Below are 21,226 nucleotides of genomic sequence, written 5' to 3' on the forward strand. Positions count from 1 at the left end.
TACAAGATGTTATGTATTATTTTTCACTCCACAATCACCAAACTAGTTATCTTCCTCCCCCTCTTAACATGACATTACTTAGCCACTTACTCTTTTGTACATAGAGAAACAAACCCAAACAATACATGATGAAAGTAAATTAATAAGTCCCGACAAAGAAACATTTTCGAAAGATTTTATTTGCCAACCCTTTTCAATCTATTTTATACTTCTATTTTAAAATAATTAAAAAAATAAATATAAAAAAAAACAAAAAAAACTCACTTTACTCTTTCCATAGAAAGTAAACAAATAAAAAAAATAAAATAAAAAAAATAAGAAAACAAAAACTACCCGAACAGGCAAGGCAACAGTACAAAGCCTAACAACTATAACTTCCCTTCTCCTTCCTTGCTCTGAGCTCGAGCCAGAGGCTTCTTCACTCCCACTTTGGTACTTATTATATTATTATTTTACCTTTATGGGGTGCACAGCGTCGAAATTGGACAACGAGGACACTGTCAGGCGGTGCAAGGAGCGCCGCCGCCTCATGAAAGACGCCGTCTACGCTCGCCACCACTTGGCCGCCGCCCACGCCGACTACTGCCGTTCCCTCCGCCTCACTGGCTCCGCCCTCGTCTCCTTCGCCGCCTTCGAACCCCTCTCCATCTCCCACCAAACCCCCGCCGTCTTCCTCCACCAAGTCCCCCCTCCCACCACCAACCACATCCCTCCACGTGCCCCTTCCCCAGCTCCCTCCTCCCTCCACCCGCCCCCACCTCCTCCGCCTCTCTCTCCCACCATCAACAGCTCCAACCTTCCCCACATCCTCTCTTCCTCCTCCGCCCCCGCCTCTCACCAACACCGTCGCCGCCGCCAGCCGCCCCCGAAGCTCCCACACATACTGTCGGAATCGAGTCTTCCGTCTTCTCCTGGAAGTCAGAAGTCGAATTTCGGCAATCCTTATGGGTTTCCGTCGGCTTTCCAGGCGGAGTCGAACTACTCGACCACGCCGTCGCAGGCCTCCTCCATGTGGAACTGGGAAAATTTCTACCCTCCGTCGCCGCCGGATTCCGAGTTCTTCGACCAACGCCAAAAAACTCAATCCCAATCCCGCCAACACCAAAAATCGCCCCACCATCTCGACTCCGAACATTCGGACGAAAACGATACAGAGACGGAGCCGCCCGAGACCGAAACCGAGAGATCGAAGTACGATTTCTTCCTCAACCACCGAAACCCAAATGCCCAGAACGCCCATCACCAGAAAAGACACGAGTATGCTCAGTCCGAAAAGTACGCTCAGTCGGAGAAGTACGCGCCGTCGCAGAAATACGCCCAGTCCGAGAAATACGCTCCATCGGAGAGGGAGGAGGTGGAGTGCAGTGAGTGGGACGACCACGACCACTACAGCACGACGAGCTCCGACGAAGAAGGGGACGACGAGAGGGAGTCGAGATCCGAGATGGGTACCCGGTCGAATTTCGAGCCGGAGTCTGTTCGGGCAGAGTCGGTGGCCGGTTCGGGCGGTGTTCCGGCGGCTCAGGCGATGCCAAGGTATGCGCCGAGCACGAGCAAGTCTGAGAGGTCGGAGGGGTCGGAGGGAGGGAGTACTTACCGGAGCGGTGAGATCTCCAATATGAAGATGGTGGTGCGGCACAGGAATTTGAAGGAGATTGTGGAGGCGATTGAGGAGAATTTCGACAGGGCCGCCGCCGCCGGCGACCAGGTTTCCGAGATGCTCGAGACCAGCCGGGCGCAGCTGGATCGGAGCTTCCGGGAACTCAAGAGTATGTCTTTCTTTAACTTGGAGTTGGGGGTGTTTGGTTCCCGGGAAAATGTGTGGGAAAATAAAATAAAATCTTTCGGTTTCAATTGGAATTAACTTATATTTTGTCCCAATTCTTTCTTGCAGAGACATTGTACCACTCCAGCAGTTTGCTGAGCAGTTTGAGCTCCACTTGGAGTTCAAAACCGCCGCTTGAAGTCAAGTACCGGCTGGATGCCGGCTCGCTGATGAGCGAGCCGGGCGGTTCAAAGAGCCTCTGCTCCACCTTTGAACGGCTCTTGGCCTGGGAGAAGAAGCTCTATGAGGAAGTCAAGGTATTCTTTTTCCTCCCATTGTTCATCCATCAACTTTTTACTCATAGTTTTTCACCCAATTGTAATTTTCATGGGAAATCAACGTATCGTAGATTGTTGTTGTTGAAGCGGCGTTACTAGATTAAACCGGGTGTCCTGTATGGGATATTCAAAGGGTAATATAGGAAAAGTATAAGGAAAAAATGAGTATCTTGATTGAATTTCAAAAAGTGTTTTTTTCCCGAGGGCTTCTTTTTGTGATTTGGACGGTTGATTTTCCCCCCAATAGTAGCTGTCTTTTGGAATGCTGGTTAAAATGACTGATATGCCCTTGACAGCCTGTGAAATTGACAAGGACAACCTGCCTTTGTCCTGTAATCTGGGTTTGTAGCCTATTAACCAGACTACTTTGATAAAGTGGATGCAGCCTGTAGCGCCTAAAAGGAAACTTTACTGCGTTTTTGGTTGGCAAATATCGACATCTTAACGAGCATAGCTTCGTGGAGTCTCTTTCCATGTTTGTGTATAATGTTTTTACTACATTCATAGTCGTATATAAATTGCCTTTTACTTTTCCTCAAGTACTCTTTCCGCCCGTCTTTCTTGGTTAGAGGAGGGTTTGCACAGGAAAAAAATGCACGCATTCTGTTGTTCTCTTGTTCAAAATTTGTTAAACTTCACTTCGTATGGATTTACTTTTTCTTTTTGGTACGTTTGAATGGTTTCAATTATTCATGCCTTTTACTTCAAATAGAAGGGAATCATGTCGTAGTTGTCATATTGTGGAAACATAGAAATTTCCCAGATGAGACCAAGGATCGGAGTCGCAGAAATGATTGGCTTGACGGTCATGTGCCCAAATTCGGCTGTATCAGGAAATAAGTTTCTATTGTTGTATTTATGTGGAAGCCATGTCGTTCCAACCGGAAAGTGCTTATGCAGGCAACATATTGTTATTGAATTTCAGGCGAGAGAAGGTGTCAAGATTGACCACGAGAAGAAGCTGTCGGCACTGCAACATCAGGAGTACAAGGGCGAGGATGAAACCAAGGTAGACAAGACCAAGGCGTCCATAAAGAGGCTGCAATCACTAATTATTGTCACATCTCAAGCTGTCTCAACCACCTCCACTGCAATCATTGATCTTAGAGACTCTGATCTCGTGCCTCAGCTTGTTGAACTGTGCCATGGGTAAGTCTCATCTCTTTTCATTAACCGAATAAGATTTATTTTCTTTACGGTGAAAAATATATTGGGGTATTTCGTTCGATATGAAATTTCGGTTGGTAACTTAAATTTAGCACATGTGGAAAATACAAGGGTAGGTCACTGGCTGAGTGGCTGGTAGTTGAAAGCACTATGAAATTACTCCTCTGATGTGCCACTTGCTTATTCCCTCCTCTGGAACTACATGTTCCCTCTTGTCCTGGATTGTCCAGTCCAATGCAATCCACTCCAATCCATCCAATCTCTGGCCACCTATTAAAACTAGACCGTAATCCCAAAACTGCTTCTCAGGTGGGGTGGCTATGTTTCCTCTTGTCTGCAAACCCTTTTGGTAACAGTTATTATAGATGGAAAGTTAGGTGGATTGGACTTTAACTATGATATGTCCCACCGTTGTCTGTTTCTGGATCCACTTCCAGGTTTGATTAACTAACAAGTCAGTAACATCATTGATTTTGCAAATTCGTATGGCTTATAAATCGGTGTCATTATTGTGAAGTGACTCTCGTCACCAATTCACCACATCGCAAGCTCTTATTGGCGGGTGCTTCAATTTTTTAACATTTGGTGAGTATTGATTGGCCGGGTGGTGCCATTGGGATTATGAATTGGTTGCAAGAGAGAATCTCTCGTTGTTATGAGAAGTGAAAACTTATTCATCACCGTGTTTGTGGGATCCATTTTTAAGAAGCATAATTACTAACATTGATTACCAAAAGGTCCTACGACAATTAACTTTTCTTTCTTGAGGTGGACATATATTTGTCTGAAGGAGTGAATGAAATGGAGGGTAACTTTTGTGTGTCAGGTTCTCTGTTAGAGCTCAGATTTGAATAGGATTTTCTGTAATATTGATTAAAAAAGTCGATTTATCGCCCGTCATACACGGAACTGTAGAATACGGTAGTTAAATTATTCTGATGACCCTGCTTTATTGAATAATGCGTAGATCTGATTGTCGTGTGAGTAGGGTTTATCTAAACGGTGACCTTAATTCAAAATGTCAATATTTATGTGTGATATACCGAGTGCAGGTTCATGTACATGTGGAAATCAATGCACCAGTACCATGAAGTCCAGAACAACATTGTACAACAGGTTAAGGGACTTGTGAACCGGTCAGCAAAGGGTGACTCAACTTCGGAACTGCACCGGCAGGCAACTCGTGACCTTGAATCGGCGGTCTCTGCCTGGCATTCCAGTTTCTGCCGCTTAATAAAGTTCAAACGGGACTTTATTCGGTCTGTTCATAGTTGGTTCAAGCTCACCCTCCTTCCTGTAAACAACGACATGACCTTCAATGTGCACAACGAATCTTCTGATGTAGATTCCTTCTGTGATGAGTGGAAGCTTGCACTTGAGCGTGTCCCTGACACAGTAGCTTCCGAGGCTATCAAGAGCTTTATCAATGTTGTCCACGTAATCTCTGTGAAACAGAGCGAAGAGCTCAAGATAAAAAAACGCACTGAAGCTGCATCGAAGGAGCTTGAGAAAAAGGCTTCTTCTCTCCGAAACATTGAAAAGAAATTCTACAACTCCTACTCCATGGTTGGCATCGGGCTTCCTGACTCAGGGCCTGAAAACGGGCAGGTTTTGGATGCGCGAGACCCGCTTGCTGAGAAGAAATCTGAACTTACAACCTGCCAGAGGCGGGTTGAAGATGAGATGATGAGGCATACAAAGGCGGTGGAGGTGACAAGAGCCATGACACTAAACAATCTTCAAACAGGCTTGCCAGGAGTTTTTCAGGCACTGACCAGTTTTTCTGGCCTATTTACGGAGGCACTAGAGTCGGTTTGTACCCGTTCCTACGCCATTAAATAGATGGGAACGTGATTTTGGTGCTTGTGGGGTTTCCCGTTAGTCGGAGTCTAGTAGAGCTGGAATTTTTTTGTCAGGGGTCTCATATTGTTGGTAGTATTCTTTTGGGGGGTTTACAACATGTAAATATGTGGAATTTTTTGGTTTGCAAATCCTTTTGTTTTGGAGGGAGGAAAAATATGCATGTACAGGGATGCGCTTAAGATTGTTGTAACCCGAGATCGTCCCTGCAGGAGTTGAACTTAAATCGTCCGACTTATATGTGAAGAGGAATTACCAATATACCGTAGTAGTAGCGCCGGCTGCAAATTAGGATCCTGACATCATCTCTCATCATATAGCTCAGTTCACAATCATTATATTTTGTAATTTAAGATCTCATTCCCCTGTTGTATTTGCATACAATCATAACTCCTACTAAAATTAAATTTTATTTCACCATTTGCCAATTAAGCAATAACTAACAACTCCGGTGAGATTCTCCTTCGACGACCACCACCGGCGGCCAAGCTCTGGCCAACCACCACCAAAAATAGAATAATGTGACGAGTGGAAATTTGAATCTTCATCCACAAGGTAAACATGCACAATCATAACCACTACACCAAATCATCCATTTATGATTAAGGGCAGTCTCGATTATATTTATATTTGAAATTTCTTCTCATTTTTTAGTTTTAATACTTGAAATGCCATTTCTCTCATTTTTTGCGGGAAGTGTTGAAATTTAAAGATCTTTACCTAAGTAGGTCAAAGACATATTATATGTGGTGCAATTTCGGTGAGAATAGGGGCCCAAATGAGATATCATATAGGTGAGGTTTGGAGATCAGAAAGTACCAAAACTTGAAAGTTTTTGTTATCTTGGACCTATCTTGCAAATAAAGGAGAATTATATGGAGATCTCAAACATGGAATACAAGTTAGATGGATGAAGTGAAAGAGTGCATCGAGTGTATTGTGTGATTGTCATATGCCATTAAAGCTCAAAGAAATTTTTTATAGGATGACAATAAAGCTAGCGATGCTTTATGCAGGGAATGTTGGGCGGTCAAAAAGCAACATGTGCAAAAAAATAAGTATAGCAGAGATAAGAATGCTTCGTTAGATGTGTGGGCACACAAGAAATGACAGGATTAAGAACAATGATATGCGAGGTAGGAGTGTCCACAATTGAAGACAAGATGAGAGAAAATCGGTTAAGATGGTTTGCACATGTGAAACGAAGACCTACAAATGCTCCGGTTAGAAGATGCGATTATGAGGCTCATCACAAAAGGAGTAAGAGAAGACCTATGAAGACTTTGGAAGAGACATAAGACATGATATGGAGTATTTGGAGCTCACGAAAGATTTCATGTAAAACTGAGCGCGGTGGTATTTTAAAATTCATACAATTGACCTCACTTAGTGAAATACAACTTAATTGTTATTTGACTCGTTTCAAAATGCTTGTCTCTTATGTCAAGCTTTATATAAATAGATTGATATAAAGTCATAAATATAATAGACATAAAAAAATTATTAGAAAAGAATCACAATTTTTGGTTTCGTTTTCTCTATAAATATTATGCTTTTTAACTTCTAGAATTTTAAGTTACTCACAAAATAGTCCTCTAGCTTGTAGCCTTCATCACAAACTTTCTTTTTAGTTAATAAAATTATATTCGTTTCTTATCGGCTTGTTCTTTAGTTTGTTAGCCAAGTTGTTATTCTTGATATATAATTTTCTTACCCGGAACATGATGGCTACAAACCAAAGGACTACATTATGAGTAACTTAAAATTCTATGAGTTATAAAGCATTCTATTTATAGAGAAAACTAAATCAACCCTAATCCCTAAGAGACAAGAAATCATAAATTTAACGAGCAAAAAATCTTAATCCTTGGCCTACAACAAAACAATTAAAATAACAAAAAATAATAATACTGATTTCCAACAAATAAACAATTAATACTATAAAATTTGATAAAGCACTAGGACACCGATTAAGCCTAACTAAATCCCACCTAGCTTATTAACTCTCATTCACCTAACATGTTGACAGTAATTTTCCTTAATCTTTTCTTCTTCTTTTTTTTTTTTTTAAAGGGGAACAAGTAGTAGCAAATCACGGTTATCCATCCCTTCCAAGCCCTTTCACCCTGCTTATGGTCAGGATTAAGCAGACTCACCAGCTCGAAGTATTGAACCTAGGCCCTCCCACATTTTTTTGTTTATTAGAGAATTTCACTACTACTCTCTTGCGAGTTATACGAGTTGTATTCCTCAACAACAACCAACTCTATTCCTAGTTATGGAACCCCTTAGTTACGTTCAATGAAAAATGCCAAAACTACACAAAACACAATCTAATCTTATGAGTCCACTATGTAATTTATGGCATTTGTTACAAGAAGCTATTAGATATCTCCTTCCTATCTCAGCCTAATCATTCTAATCAAACAATTAGTAGCAAGCATTTTGATGGTAACAAGCACTAATTCAACAAGCAAAGATTAATTGAACCATCTTATAAGTGAAAGGTTGTAGGTTCGATTCTCGTTAAAGCCGAATTTGAACCACATTATTACTAGCCTATTGTGTGGCTTAGCCTACCACATTATTGTTAACACATTGTGAGGCTTAACCCACCCCCTCCTCTTAACGTAAATAATATCACTGGTTCACAAATGGTTTCCGAAGAATAAATATTGCAACCAAAGGTCGAAGGCTTGTGTTAAGGTTTTCGTGGAATTGCATAAAGCCAATTAAACCATGAGTAGCTGACTGAAACTGCAATTAGCCTTCTTTTTCATCAACATCTCCACATTTCTTACTTGTTTACATATAAGAGATTGAATCCTTCCATACTTATTTTTCCTTATCGAATACATTTGGTTAATCTGTATCGACCGATTCATCTTTATTTGAATTATGAGTGCTTCTTACTCAAATTAGACAGACGTACAGTAGTTTCTGGAGTGTTTGCTTCATTCAATGCCTCACCGAATCGGTTGAGCTTGAACACTGCATATGCCTTGAGTGAACTCAGGTAGCTGTTCATGCTTCCAGTTCATCCATACTGCATATCATTTCTGCTGTCTTGTTCAGGATTGATTGAGGAAGCTTGACGATCTCGGAAATGATTATCCATCGTCGAGGAAGATCCATATTCATACTAGCTATTGCTGCCACTTAGAGGAGCTAGGTGATTGAGCAAGCTAAAACCGTACAAGTTTTCGGTTGTGATTAATGGGTTTTCACAGCTTGATCAGCTAACTCAAACCCCGGTTTGTTCACCCAGTGGAGGATTTTTCCCGGCACCAAAATCCTATTGTTTCTTTACCATGTTGCTGCACATTAGCTTGCGTAAGCATCTATCAAACCAAAACCAAACCCCAGAGTTTAAGCAAACTCCATGCCAAACAGATGAAAGAAAATTCGACCGAAAAATTGTAGTAAGATTCAGATTCCTCTAAAAAATGAAAGAAACGAAAGTACCTGGAATAAATCAATAGAAAAAAAAATAATAATGCCGAAGCAGCAAGGTGCTAAACCAATGCCGACGCCCAGAAATTTGAAACCTGCAAAAAGAAAAGCCAAAGAAGGATTAAAAGAAGAAATCTTACAAAATGAATGGGGGGAGCCTACATTTTCAAATTTGAAGTACCTCATAAAGTTTCTAAGGCTTAGTAGAAAAAACGAAATCACCCCGCTGCATTCCTACTTCAGATCACCAAAAAGCTTCAATGGAAGACAGCTTTGTTCAGTTAAGGTTCTTCCAACGCTGAGAAAGAGGGAGGGAACAGTAAATGAAAATCAGGAATATGAACTGGACTTGACGTAGTGGAACTTAACTGAATGTTAACGTTAGTTTTACCCAAAATGTTAATTCTCTCCCTTTGGTAACTGCTGTGGACGAGTCCTTTTACCATTACTCTGTACTAGCACCTGGCACTAGGGATGAGCAATGGTTATGGCGAGCGGGTAATCGCGGTTATTTATCTATAACCATTTATGCTCATACCCGCATAACCACTTACCCGTTGGGTATTTGCCTAAACGGTTATACTCATACCCATAACCGTACCGTTTATAAACGGTTAACCATACCCATAACCGCGTACCCATTTAACCGTAATTGTTTAGTATCCGCTTACCCATTTACTTTTTTTAACCCATTTATCCTTTCTTTTTTACCATTTACCTATTTTTCATCCTGCTGCAAAATTTAAACTAACCAAAATTAGTCCAACTTAGTTCCAAATTTTATGCTCGCAAGTGTACAAATCGTTCAATAGTATAAAAAGCAAGCACTTAACATCGTCCCTCAGAAAATGATTTAATTTTTATCAACTAACTTAAATCCAATTGCACGAAGTAAAATTAGTAAAGATTGATGAAAGATGGACTTGAGAATTGAAATTAATAATAAAAAACAAATGAAAGTAAGAAAGTTTGATCACAATGCACAAAGTGGCAGCCAAGAAAAACAAGTTGTAATTCAATCGAGTAAAATGCTAGAGCGTCCGATTCACCATAACCAATCCTACTTATTTCCTGCCACAAATTATTAACAAGTACTCAATCTCATTGATAGTCAAATTTTCCTAATTAATGTAATATCTATGGCATCTAAACTATTACGTATATCGCAATTTGCAACCATCCATGGCATCTGGAATAGTTTAACATCATGAAACTCATTATGATCAGTGGAAATTTATATAAAGACTACACAAATCCCAGAGTATGGCATCTACTACTAGGTAATTTATGCTATCTATTTGCAAAAAGCTATCACTCAAGTTGAAAACATGGCATCTGCACAACTTGCATCAAATTTACCAAGTAAAAGTCAAGATGGTAGCTAATCACAAAGACTAAAACCAAGCATATAAGCATAGCAAACGATACTCAATGAAACTGAAAACTTGAAATAATTCACTTGAGAATATAAGCATTCATAGTCATGGCTACATCGTAGCCCTAGCTAAGGAAAATTAGTTCCGAAACATAATCTGTTGATGCACAAAACCGGAGGGGTCTTGGAACAACGTAAGTCCGACCGTGAATCTGCAAGAAAGTAAATAACACAAGATGTATCGTGGTTCACCCCAAGGTTTGGGCTACGTCCACACTGATATTATATTTCTCTGAGATGTTAAAGAGGGAGAAAGAGAGCTTCCTTATGTGAGGATGAGCTTCTCTGAATATGAGAGGGGATGCGAGGCCTTTGAGGCTTACGGTTTGTGAGGGTGAGGAGGCCCTTTTATAGAATAAGGGCTCCTTCTCTTTTTACATATTTGCCCATTCCTTTATTACATAATTACATTTGAGTCCCCCGAGTATTTATATGAAGTATAAATACGAAGGCCCTAAGTATGGTATAAACAGTAGTCCCCCAAGTCTTCAGTCAAGAGAGTCTTTTGGCTGAAAACTTGAAATTCAGTCCATGTGTGGGCCGAAGTAACTAGATGTCGTCTTGAACTGATACTTGTTATGAGGCGGTGCTCAAAGTGAAATGATGCTCAACTATAAGTAGCACATGTTGCGAGACTGCTCGGCTTGTGGCTTATGTTGCTTTGGTTGGCTCGGCTTGTGGTGCTTGAAGGTGAGGGGGTCCCTTTTATAGAATAAGGGCTCGCTTCTCAATACATAAATGATGGGCTAGAGTTTGATGCTCTCTAATGGTGGTGAGGGAGTCGCTTTTATAGAATAAGGGCTCGCTCCTCAATACATAAGTGATGGGTTAGGAGTGATGCTCGCGGCGAGGCGGTTGCTTAGTCGGCGGCGTTGCTCTCTAATGAAGGTGAGGGAGTCCCTTTTATAGAATAAGGGCTCGTTCCTCAGTACATGAATAATGGGCTAAGTCCCCCAAGTATTTTTCATGAGGCCCAGTTGAGGCCCAATATATGGTACATAATGTAGTCCCCTAAGTCTTCGGTCAATAGAATATGTTAGCTAGAGACTTCAAATTGAATCCATGTATGGGCCGAAGTGGCGGTTGTTTGGAGGCAGTATTTGTATACCCTGCACTGAAGCTTTGTAGGTAAAGCTTTGTAAGTGAAGCTTTGAAGCTAGAGCTCTGTAAATGAAGCTTTTTGAAGCTAGAGCTTTATAAATGAAGCTTTTGAAGCTAGAGCTTTTGTAAATGAAGCTTTTGAAGCTAGAGCTCTGTAAATGAGGCTTTTGAAGCTAGAGCTTTTGTAAATGAAGCTTTTGAAGCTAGAGCTCTGTAAATGAGGCTTTTCAAGCTTTCGAAGCTGGAGCTTTTGTAAATGAAGCTTTCGAAGCTGGAGCTTTTGTAAATGAAGCTTTTGAAGCTAGAGCTCTGTAAATGAAGCTTTTGGAGCTGATTGACATGAGTGATGCTTATGAATGTTTATGTTGATTGTCGTGAGTGATGCTCATGGATGTTGTCATAAGTGATGCTCATGAATGTTAACATGAGTGCTGCTCATGAATGTTGACATGAATGATGGTCATGAATGTTTATGTATAATTGTCATGAGTGATGCTCATGAATGTTTATGTATGAATGACATGAGTAATGCTCATGTATAATTTGGAGTACTGGGCGTACTTTTAATCACCTGGTTGGTGGCATAAAGGAGAGTACGGGTTGTACATTTCATCACCTGGTTGGTGGCATGAATGGCTAGTTACCAAATGATATTAGAGTACGGGTTGTACATTTCATCACCTGGTTGGTGGTAATAGCGGCAGGTTGCCGAATAATTTTGGAGTATTGGGCGTACTTTTGGTCACCTGGTTGGTGATAATAGAGGCAGGTTGTCGAATAATTTTGGAGTACTGGCGTACTTTTGATCACCTGGTTGGTGGTAATAGCAACGGGTTGCTGAATAATTTTGGAGTACTGGGCGTACTTTTGATCGCCTGGTTAAAGCTATTTTGGGCTTATGGGCCTTCGCCCTCCACACAACATTCCAGCCCATTTATTTTGGGCTTTGCCGTTTTTTTTTCTAATTACCCTCTGATGGGGTTTATACAAATGTCTCTGAAAGATAAGAAAAATAAATCACATCATACATTTGCTAAGAAAAGTAAATCACATCATTCTAGTGGGGTGTTTATTCCTTGCTTTTGCTTTCTCTTTTGCTTTCTGCTTTTGCTTTCTCTTTTACTTTCTGCTTTTGCTTTCTCTTTTCCCTTGTGGCAGATGGCAGACAACACTTCCGTATTGGTTGAGGAAGTGCGCAGGCAATTATTAGCTATCATAGTTGGGTTTCTTGGGTCATCCTCGGGAATATTTCTTTCAACCTTGTCGACAAGATCTGCACCGACATAAGCAGCTTTGGTATATATGCCTCATCCTTTTTCTTTTTCTGCTGTTTGAACACAAACTGGTGTATTCCAACTGTAAAAAATGAGCAACGAAGAAGGCATCCCACCTGTGATGAGATACACGCTGTAAGGCGCATCATACCTTTCTCGTCTTTAACTGGTATGCCAACAGTTTCAATCAATCTGTTATCCTCCAACTTTATCAATACCTTGACGGTACCATCAGCAACAGTGACACTTTGGTAAATAGGTGACCTACCAATAATCCATCCAACTTCCTCAAGCTCATTTCTGAATGCCAGAGGCACCTGATTGAAATCCTGAATATCTTTAATCTTTCTTTTGTAAATAAGATGATGGAGTTGCTTCCCTCTGTAACCTTACTGACTGAAGTCGATAGCTAGCTGTTGGAGCTCCGGTTCAGACAAGCCGAGGAGGACTTGGGGGTCAGTGCTTTTGGGGGCGGTGGTGGTGGTGGACAAGTTCATGATCGCCGCTGCCATAGCGGGAGTGCAGGCAGTGCGTGCGAGAGGAACGGCACAAACGCGCTGAATTAGCGACGTTGACGAGGCTGTCATCATTGTGCTGTGCTGGGTTTTTTCTTTGGCGCGAGATGAAGAAGATGAAGCAGAGGAAGAAAGAGCGAGAGTGTGCAGAGGTAGACGGTGCTGATGTCGCCAGCGCCGATGCGTCGGTTCGGAGCTCTCCTACATAGCACAGGTGATGCATACTTTAATAACTGCAGTTATGTTGCCGATCATCAGGCCAACAAATTCCTCACGGGATGAGGATCTCAGCATGCTGGAATCTGTATTGAATGGGAAAAGGTAATCGTTGCTTCCGATGTTGGACAAGTAGACAACTCGAGACAGTAGAGATTTGGCTTCTTCATCCCCTAGTTTCTGCTTCAACGACTTCCTAACGTTCTTGAAATATGATAGTTGACAATGAAGATCTCTCCCTAAGCCTTGGCGAGTTTCAATCAAAGCACTAGCTCTGGTAGGATGACCCTTTTTGTAGATTTCACCATATGGCTAGTAGTTTCCCTGAAAAACAGTGCTGAAGTAGTTGTTGTTTCCAGCATCAAATATGGAATCCCCAAATACGAAAAAGGGGTACTGCATGTGTATCCTTATTTGGAAGGCCACATTAGCCATGGCTAGCTTGGGTTGTGATATCCAGAAGGCTTGTAAACAAGGTAAATGCACAGATTTGAATATACAAGCTTGAACTGGCCATCTTTCTCTCTCTCCGTAGATTGAATGGGTGTGTCTCTAAGTGTGGGTGTTGGGTTGTTGGTTCTTGGGTTTCTGCAGATTCACGGTGGAGGTGAAAAAAATGAAAGAGAACCGACATAGCTTTTCGTGTCGATTCTCACAGACGGCGCCAAATGTTGATGCACAAAACTGGAGTGGTCTTGGAACAACGTAAGTCCGACCGTGAATCTGCAAGAAAGTAAATAACACAAGATGTATCGTGGTTCACCCCAAGTTTTGGGCTACGTCCACACTGATATTGGATTTCTCTGAGATGTTGAAGAGGGAGAGAGAGAGTGAGCTTCCTTATGTGAGGATGAGCTTCTCTGAATATGAGAGGGGATGTGAGGCCTTTGAGGCTTAGGGTTTGTGAGGGTGAGGAGGCCCTTTTATAGAATAAGGGCTCTTCCCCTTTTTACATATTTGCCCTTTCCTTTATTACATAATTACATTTGAGTTCCCCGAGTATTTATACGAGGTCTAAATACAAAGGCCCTAAGTATGGTATAAACATAATCGAAAATATTATTGAATTCATAATAAAAATGAGAAGAAAATTGGGTTTAGAAAAACACTGTAAACTCCTCTGCTCTGCTGTAGCCTTTCTTCCTGCCAAATCCCTAACCTCTGTTTGTCTCTGCTGCTTCTGTTTTCATTTCCCTTTTTTTTCGTAAACGACGACGGCTTAAAAGCCCATTTATTGAAAACATTAGAAGAAAAGAAACGGAAGAAACCTTTTAACTCCTTGCCAGACACTTTGTGAAAATTGATCAAAGCTTGAAAGAACAGAATGCCTAAATCACACTCAAGTTGGTCTACTTGTTGCAGCGAGGCCTCCATATTGTCCTTTTCTACCCTGCTAGATTCCAGCTGGGAATTTCATCTCCAAAGTGATATATCAACCAAGTTTGAAAGTACCCAAATCTCCATTGCAATTGATGAGAATTAAAGATAAAAAAATGCCCAATTCATGCTTCCACCGCAAACCCAACAAACTGGAGAGTGGAATAGAAATATGGATTTTCATCCCTCTTCAATTTTGATAAGCTGCAGTGCACCGGCTTGCTTCTGAAAATTGGGAGAGAAAAACAATCCTTTCTTATGTCGGTGCAAATATGAGGATAAGGGCATTTGTTTTCTTGAAGCAGTCACGTGATGGTCATCCTTCTATAGTGCAATAAGGAACCTAATTAAAATTTGAATAATAGGAAATGAGTCTACACAGGGACCCAACTGGAAAAGTCAAAGTAGACTAACAAATAATAAATACAAATAGTTGTCTAAACACCATTTTACCAAACATGATTAGAGACCACCAATTTAACATGAAAATCACAGAAACATAGCATAATTTTCCATATCATTAATCTAATCTTAAAAACACCAAAACATGTCATTTCTTTCATGTAAATCTGAAATTGCATCTAAGAAATTGTAGTTTTCAGAGTACAATAGATGATAAAATATGCACTTGTCACATCCGTTTATATGTGTTTTTTAACAACTTGAAAATTAAAAAAGAAAAATTTGTCATTTGACAATCGAGGAGTCTACATATTTTTTAAACACAAATATAATATGTTTATATTTGTTCCACTTTGCTGCAGAAAATCTTATCTGATTATTATGTTGGCATATGGATCTAATGGATTATACCCATCTGCATCATATATTAATTGTCACCAAAATTTGAACAACTGAATTGCACTGCACTAGCATATATCCGGACACATGCAGTGAGATGATATATTCTCAAACTGGGATAGAGATTCCAGCCGAATCTCCCCCACCAAGTCCTAAGGATCTGGAGATCCGAACTCTTGAAATTTGATCAAACGGCTACAAGTCCCTCAAACTGTGCTGAGTCTATATTATATTAACTATAGAAACCATGCATTATAGTCAATAGCATTGATTTAAGTTTTGTGGGAACACAGTTTGTGTTAATTTTACATATATAAAATAAACAGGTAAATAGTTATCCGTTTATAACCACGGTTAATACCCATAACCACCTATTTAAATTTCACGAGTAAACGGTTATACCCATAGTCGTTTATTTATCTAAACGGTTACCCATAACCGTAACCGTGAAATTTAAATGGTTGGATAACCGCGGTTATCCATAACCAATGGGTATTTGCCCATCCCTACCTGGCACTTCCATGGTGGCACATGACTTTAGTAATTTCTCCCAAGGATCATATTTGCTATGGTAAGGACCTTCCGCTCTAAGGTATAGGTCCATTACTCTGTACTAGCACCTGGCACTTCCATGGTGGCACCGGACTTTAGTAATGTCTCCCAAGGAACATATTTGCTATGGTAAGGACATTCCGCTCTAAGGTATAGGTCCGTACAAGGTAGCATGTCTGTAGTAGGAACTTGAGCTTGCTTAGTGTGCAGTGTGTAGTCTCCCACAGTGCGAGTCCCTTAACTGCGTGTCTGAGAATCCTTAAACGTGTGCCTGCTATCTGTAATGTTCTTGGCACGACGAGAATTACTGGCGACTTCCAAGAGGTATACCCTATGCTTTGCCAATGGAAATGGTGGAACCGTGGGAAGAATGTACGCAGGTGAAACATGTAAGAATCATTCCAACGTTCCAGACATGAGAGTTGCCGGAAACTCTTAGTGAGATTTCCACCAGGTTACCAAACCACTGAACTTCCTTCACATCTTCATTACATCAGTTAACTTGATTAAGGGGCATGTAACAAACTTATCCAAGATTCGAGATTTTTCTGAAGCAGCAGCTAAGCATCCCATGTGCTATCATGAACTTTGGCGTTAAAAAAAAATTAGGTTTGGTTGCTTAACAAGAGTATGTATGGAGCGGCTCACTGGAATGCCAAACCTAAATGCGAAGTGACAGAATGATTCTGCATTCAGAAAATTAGGCATTGACAAACTCATGTTTAAACTGGCTCTTTTATTTGTTGGTCCAATGCACTTAATGTGCTGTAAATAACACTTCTTTCTGGATGAGACCAGTCTCCAGCTATAAAAAGATTCTTCCTCCTCTCCACCTCTATCCAGCTGCATCCTGCTGGCTTCGTTAGATCTCGTGTTTTCATCAGCTTTCTTATCTCCATGACCCCATCCCATCTAGCTTCTGCTGCATATAGATTTGACATCACCACGTAGTTCCCAGTATTATTAGCTTCATTTTTAAAAAGATGATCTGCCGCAACACGGCCCAATTCCACCTTACGATGAGTCCTGCAAGCACCCAGCAGTGTTCCCCATATGCTAGCATTAGCTTCAATAGGCATCCTGGACACAAAAGAAAATGCATCCTCAATTTGTCCACCTCTCGCAAGGAGATCCACCACACAAGCATACTGTTCCATTGTTGGTTTGACCCCATGAACCTCTTCTATCGAATTAAATATCTTCAACCCTTCATTCACCAGGCCAGCATGACTACAAGCAGATAAAACAGCAGTAATAACAACATTATCTGGCTTTACACCCAAGTCAAGCATGTGAGAGAAGACCCTCAGTGCTTCCTCTCCCATTCCATGCATGGCTAACCCGCCAACCATAGCTGTAAACATAACCAGATCCTTATCCAAGCTTGACTGAAATAGCTTATAAGCACATACTATGGCACCACATTTTGCGTACATATCCAACAGAGCTCCTTTCAAGCACAGATCACTAAGACAAGCTCTCATCACATATCCATGACACTGTCTCAGCAGGTGGACTGAGTACATTTGAGAAGACACGGGAAGGAGGCTCATAATGGTCATCGCATCAGGCTTCATTCCTTGAGTTTGTAACTCAAGGAACAGACTGAGGGCTTCAGCAGAAAAACCATTTTCAGCATAAGCTCGAACCATTAGATTCCAAGTGGTGAGATCTGTTTCAGACATTCTGTTAAATATCATATATGCCTCATCCAGTGATCCGCAACTCACATAAGCTGAAATCATAGAATTGCAAGTAACCAAATTCCTTTTCTGCAATAAACTCTGAAAAATATTGAAAGCATACATCATGTTACCACATTTGGCATATGCATCAAGCATCGTATTTGCAATAGTAGGCTCACAATCGCCCACCAAAAGGCCAGATCTAATTGAATAGCTATGAATTTCTTTAACCTTATCTACTCTCAAAATTGCAACACAAAATTTTATTATGCTTAAAATGGTTATATGGTCAGGCCTCATACCTTCCCTTAGCATCCCGTCTAATAGGTTCAAAAAGTTGTTACTATACCCAATCTCTGCAAAGGCAACAAGTATGGTATTCCATGATATCAAATCTCTCCTAGAAATCATCAAAAAAGTCTCAAAAGCTGCTTCAAGCTTATCGCATTTTGCATAAAAACTAACCATGGCATTTCCAACCGTTGTAGCTTCAAATAGGCTACAATGTCGAAGAATGTACCCATGGATCTTTTTCCCCACCTCCAAGTTCTGTAACTGTGCACAAGCAGGAAGAATGCTCACAATGGTAACAGAATCTGGCCCAATTGTCTGCAGTGAGAGTAATTTGTGAAACAGATCCAATGCTTTTGACCACTCACCATTTGAAGCATACCCTGCAATAATTGCATTCCATGAAACCAAATCTCTTGATTTCATTCGGTGGAACAAGGATTCCGCTTGTTCCATTCGTCCAAGTTGTAAATGAAAACTTACCAAAGCATTGAACACAGTAACATCTGCTGCCAATTCATTCCGACGCAGAACATAACAATGGATCTCTCTCCCAGCGCAGTACGCTGTATTTTTATCTAAAGAAGAACATATTGGCAGAACATTTGCAATAGTTGCATAATTTGGTTCAACTGGTCCTTTGAGCATCCAACTGAATAACTTGTATGCATCATGTATGAATCCATTTTCAGCCAACCCTGCAATCATTGCATTCCATGAAATAACATCTTTGTCAATAATGCTATTAAACACAGCGTATGCATCAGCAGAAACTAGCCCACATTTTGAATACATTGATATAAGAGCATTTCCAACAAAGACATCTGTCATCAATCCAGACTTTATCACATAAGAGTGCACGCTCTTCCCCACATCTAAATCTGCTATGCGAGCACACACAGGAAGAATGGTAGCAATGGTAACAGATGTGGGCTTAGGCTTCCCACCTAAACACATTTCATGAAAGAGTCTTATTACCTCAGCATCATAATTTCGGGATGCTGAAAACCCAGATAAGATAATGTTCCATATGACAGGATCCGAGGAGCCTATTTGACCAAAAAGCATTTTGCAGTCACCCAATACACCACATTTGGCATACATGTTAAGCAGAGCTTTAGAGATAGACTGGCAGGAAAGATGGCCCTGTTTGACAACATAACCATGAAGAGACTTCCCAAAGTTGATGGCTATGAGGGCAGCACAGGATTTTAGAATGGCACATAATACTTGGTAATTGGGTTTGAATGCTAATGAACTTTGGGAACTTTGAAGCAGAAGAGACAACTCTTCATAGTGCCTGGCATCTACGCGGTAGCTCCTGGTTACATTTTCTAATCTGATTGAAGCATTTCCATAGGCAGCTCTCGTGCCTTTTAAATTTAGGTTTATAACATTGAATATTCTCAGCATTTTACCCAGGCATCAGTAATTTAAGCTCTGCGACTATCCATTCACTAGTCTTTTCGCACACATTTCCAGGGGTGTGAGAGGCTTTTTCTAGAAGGACCACATGCATGAAAAAGGTATTTACTGCATGAAATCCATTGAAGCATTGTAGAACAACAGACCTCACATTGATTTCTGAAGAGAAAATCAAACAGCTCAATGTTAGACACAACATAAACAAAGGAAGAAAACCATCGTTTGATTTTCTTATCCCCATTTTTCTAATACTAATAGAAATGCAAGAAACATAGACTGAATAAAAAGATGTCGAATAATCAAAGCAGAAAACAAATATTATCCTCCAGAACAGCCACACCCCCCAACCCTCTCATAATTATGAGGAACGCATTCCTCTCTCTTAGAATTTCAGTCCTCTGATGCTCAATACAAATATAACAAACAAATAAATTGGCTACCAAATTTGTTTTGATGAATCCAGTCCACCACACTCTAACTAATAAACGGTTAACATAACTCCAAAATCTAGGTTAACCCAGTTGGTGTTATCTTAAATAACCCAGTTGGTGATGAAGTCTCATTCAAACAATCAAAATTGATGATAAAGTCTCATTCAAGCATTTCATCAAACACGTATCAGGCAATATATAATAGACAGACAGTAGAGTTATTTTAGTACGATACCCAGAATTCAAAGTTGCGTTTTCCTTCAGTTTCTGGTGGTGATTGCGTTTTCCTTGCACAAACGTTTTCTACTGGAGACTGGAGACTGGAGAGAGTAATATTAACGGTGTTTAAACTGAAAGACAAGAACGTGGTGGAGGAGGAAAAGAGTTCGGGTAGCGGCTGTAAAATACACTCACTGTTTTGACCCTTTGATATAAATTGTTGCCTTCGTTTCACATCCCGGACTGTACTAATTATTTCAGTTGGATAGAATAATTTATCATCGGATAATACTGACTAAATTAATCAGACATTTAATGCAACATCATACTAATAACTGTATTATTTATAATGTGTTTATATTGTACCGGATAAGAGGATTTTGAATTATTTATTATTTTTAAGAAAAAATAAATGATTAATGAAATGAAAAAAAAGGAATTTTTTTTTTCTTCAGGTATTTAAAAATTCACAACCACCAAATGCATCAAATAAAAAAACAAGATCTTGTTTGTCAGTTTGAACTCTGAAATTGCATTTCCAAATTATCCTTTATTTAAACCAAATTAGTTAAAATAAAATAACAAGTAAAAGAAAAAAACACTAAATCCTCTCTTCCCCAGATCTTCTCCACCGCACTGCCCCTCACTTTCCAAATCCAAATCTTTGAGACCCAATTCTATCTCTACGAAGTTTCTATGACATTCAAACAAAAAAGATCCACTGAATCAGAAAACGTAACCTCAGAAACGAAAAGAGATCCACATAAATTAGAACTTGCAGATCATAATTCAAATCAGACAAATTGTCAAACAGGTACAGTGCCATATCTCCATAGACATCTATCCAGTGGGCATTCATACTGTTTTTTCAAAGTCTTCATTCAAACTGTTTTTTCAGTGGGCATTCACGCTCTTTTATAATAGTATCCAAGTAGTTCAATGCAGGGATTGTTAGAGAACCCTTATTGGGAGATAATTTTGAAGTGGTCTCATGTTGTTGGCTTTTTCCTATTTTGTTTCAAATTGTAGCAATGTGTGGCGCTTTTTTTTCCTTCACGTTATTTTCTTCGGAAGGTTTTGTACCAAAGCCCGCAAAATTAGTGTACAATGCCTAATTATTCCGGTTGATTTGTAATTAGTTAAGAGTGTTGATACTTTTGTATCTCTTGTATTTATGCCTCGTGATGCTAATGGCAACCGTGTCTGCTTTTTATTCTGTTTATTTTTTTTATTTTTTTCAAAATGCCCATGCAGCTTGAGTTGCTGATATTCTTTACAACTCGATCATTCAATAAAGAATCACCGGTCACAACATTTCATC

At 40.2% G+C, this 21,226-nt stretch overlaps 2 protein-coding genes across 3 annotated transcripts; one reads left to right on the forward strand and one right to left on the reverse strand.

Annotated features, from left to right (window-relative positions):
- The first annotated feature begins 345 nt into the window (after positions 1 to 345).
- On the forward strand, positions 346 to 5,391 carry LOC126613212 (nitrate regulatory gene2 protein-like). The gene is made up of 4 exons (XM_050281157.1): positions 346 to 1,769; positions 1,895 to 2,082; positions 3,029 to 3,252; positions 4,323 to 5,391. The coding sequence occupies exons 1-4, from the start codon at positions 461 to 463 to the stop codon at positions 5,110 to 5,112; spliced, it is 2,511 nt and encodes an 836-aa protein (XP_050137114.1). The 5' UTR covers positions 346 to 460; the 3' UTR covers positions 5,113 to 5,391.
- A 10,113-nt stretch (positions 5,392 to 15,504) lies between these two features.
- On the reverse strand, positions 15,505 to 20,122 carry LOC126613186 (putative pentatricopeptide repeat-containing protein At5g08490). Of its 2 annotated transcripts, XM_050281156.1 has the most exons (3): positions 19,922 to 20,122; positions 18,005 to 19,414; positions 15,505 to 17,638 (listed from the first exon to the last, which is right to left on the reverse strand). In XM_050281156.1, the coding sequence occupies exons 2-3, from the start codon at positions 19,241 to 19,243 to the stop codon at positions 16,577 to 16,579; spliced, it is 2,301 nt and encodes a 766-aa protein (XP_050137113.1). In that variant the 5' UTR covers positions 19,244 to 19,414; positions 19,922 to 20,122; the 3' UTR covers positions 15,505 to 16,576. The 2 variants fall into 2 exon arrangements, with proteins under 2 accessions (XP_050137113.1, XP_050137112.1); XM_050281155.1 differs by having other exon boundaries at positions 15,505 to 19,414.
- Between the last annotated feature and the right edge of the window lie 1,104 nt (positions 20,123 to 21,226).

The sequence above is a fragment of the Malus sylvestris genome, chromosome 2, assembly GCF_916048215.2.
Source record: "Malus sylvestris chromosome 2, drMalSylv7.2, whole genome shotgun sequence".
NCBI lineage: Eukaryota > Viridiplantae > Streptophyta > Magnoliopsida > Rosales > Rosaceae > Malus > Malus sylvestris.

Bases quoted from the DNA above. Each gene is read 5' to 3' on its own strand.
- LOC126613212 (XM_050281157.1), top strand. From the start codon at position 461: ATGGGGTGCACAGCGTCGAAATTGGACAACGAGGACACTGTCAGGCGG. The intron at 1,770-1,894 runs GTATGTCTTTCT...TCTTTCTTGCAG, and splicing joins GAGCTTCCGGGAACTCAAGA to AGACATTGTACCACTCCAGC. The intron at 3,253-4,322 runs GTAAGTCTCATC...TACCGAGTGCAG, and splicing joins CTTGTTGAACTGTGCCATGG to GTTCATGTACATGTGGAAAT.
- LOC126613186 (XM_050281155.1), bottom strand. From the start codon at position 19,243: ATGCTGAGAATATTCAATGTTATAAACCTAAATTTAAAAGGCACGAGA.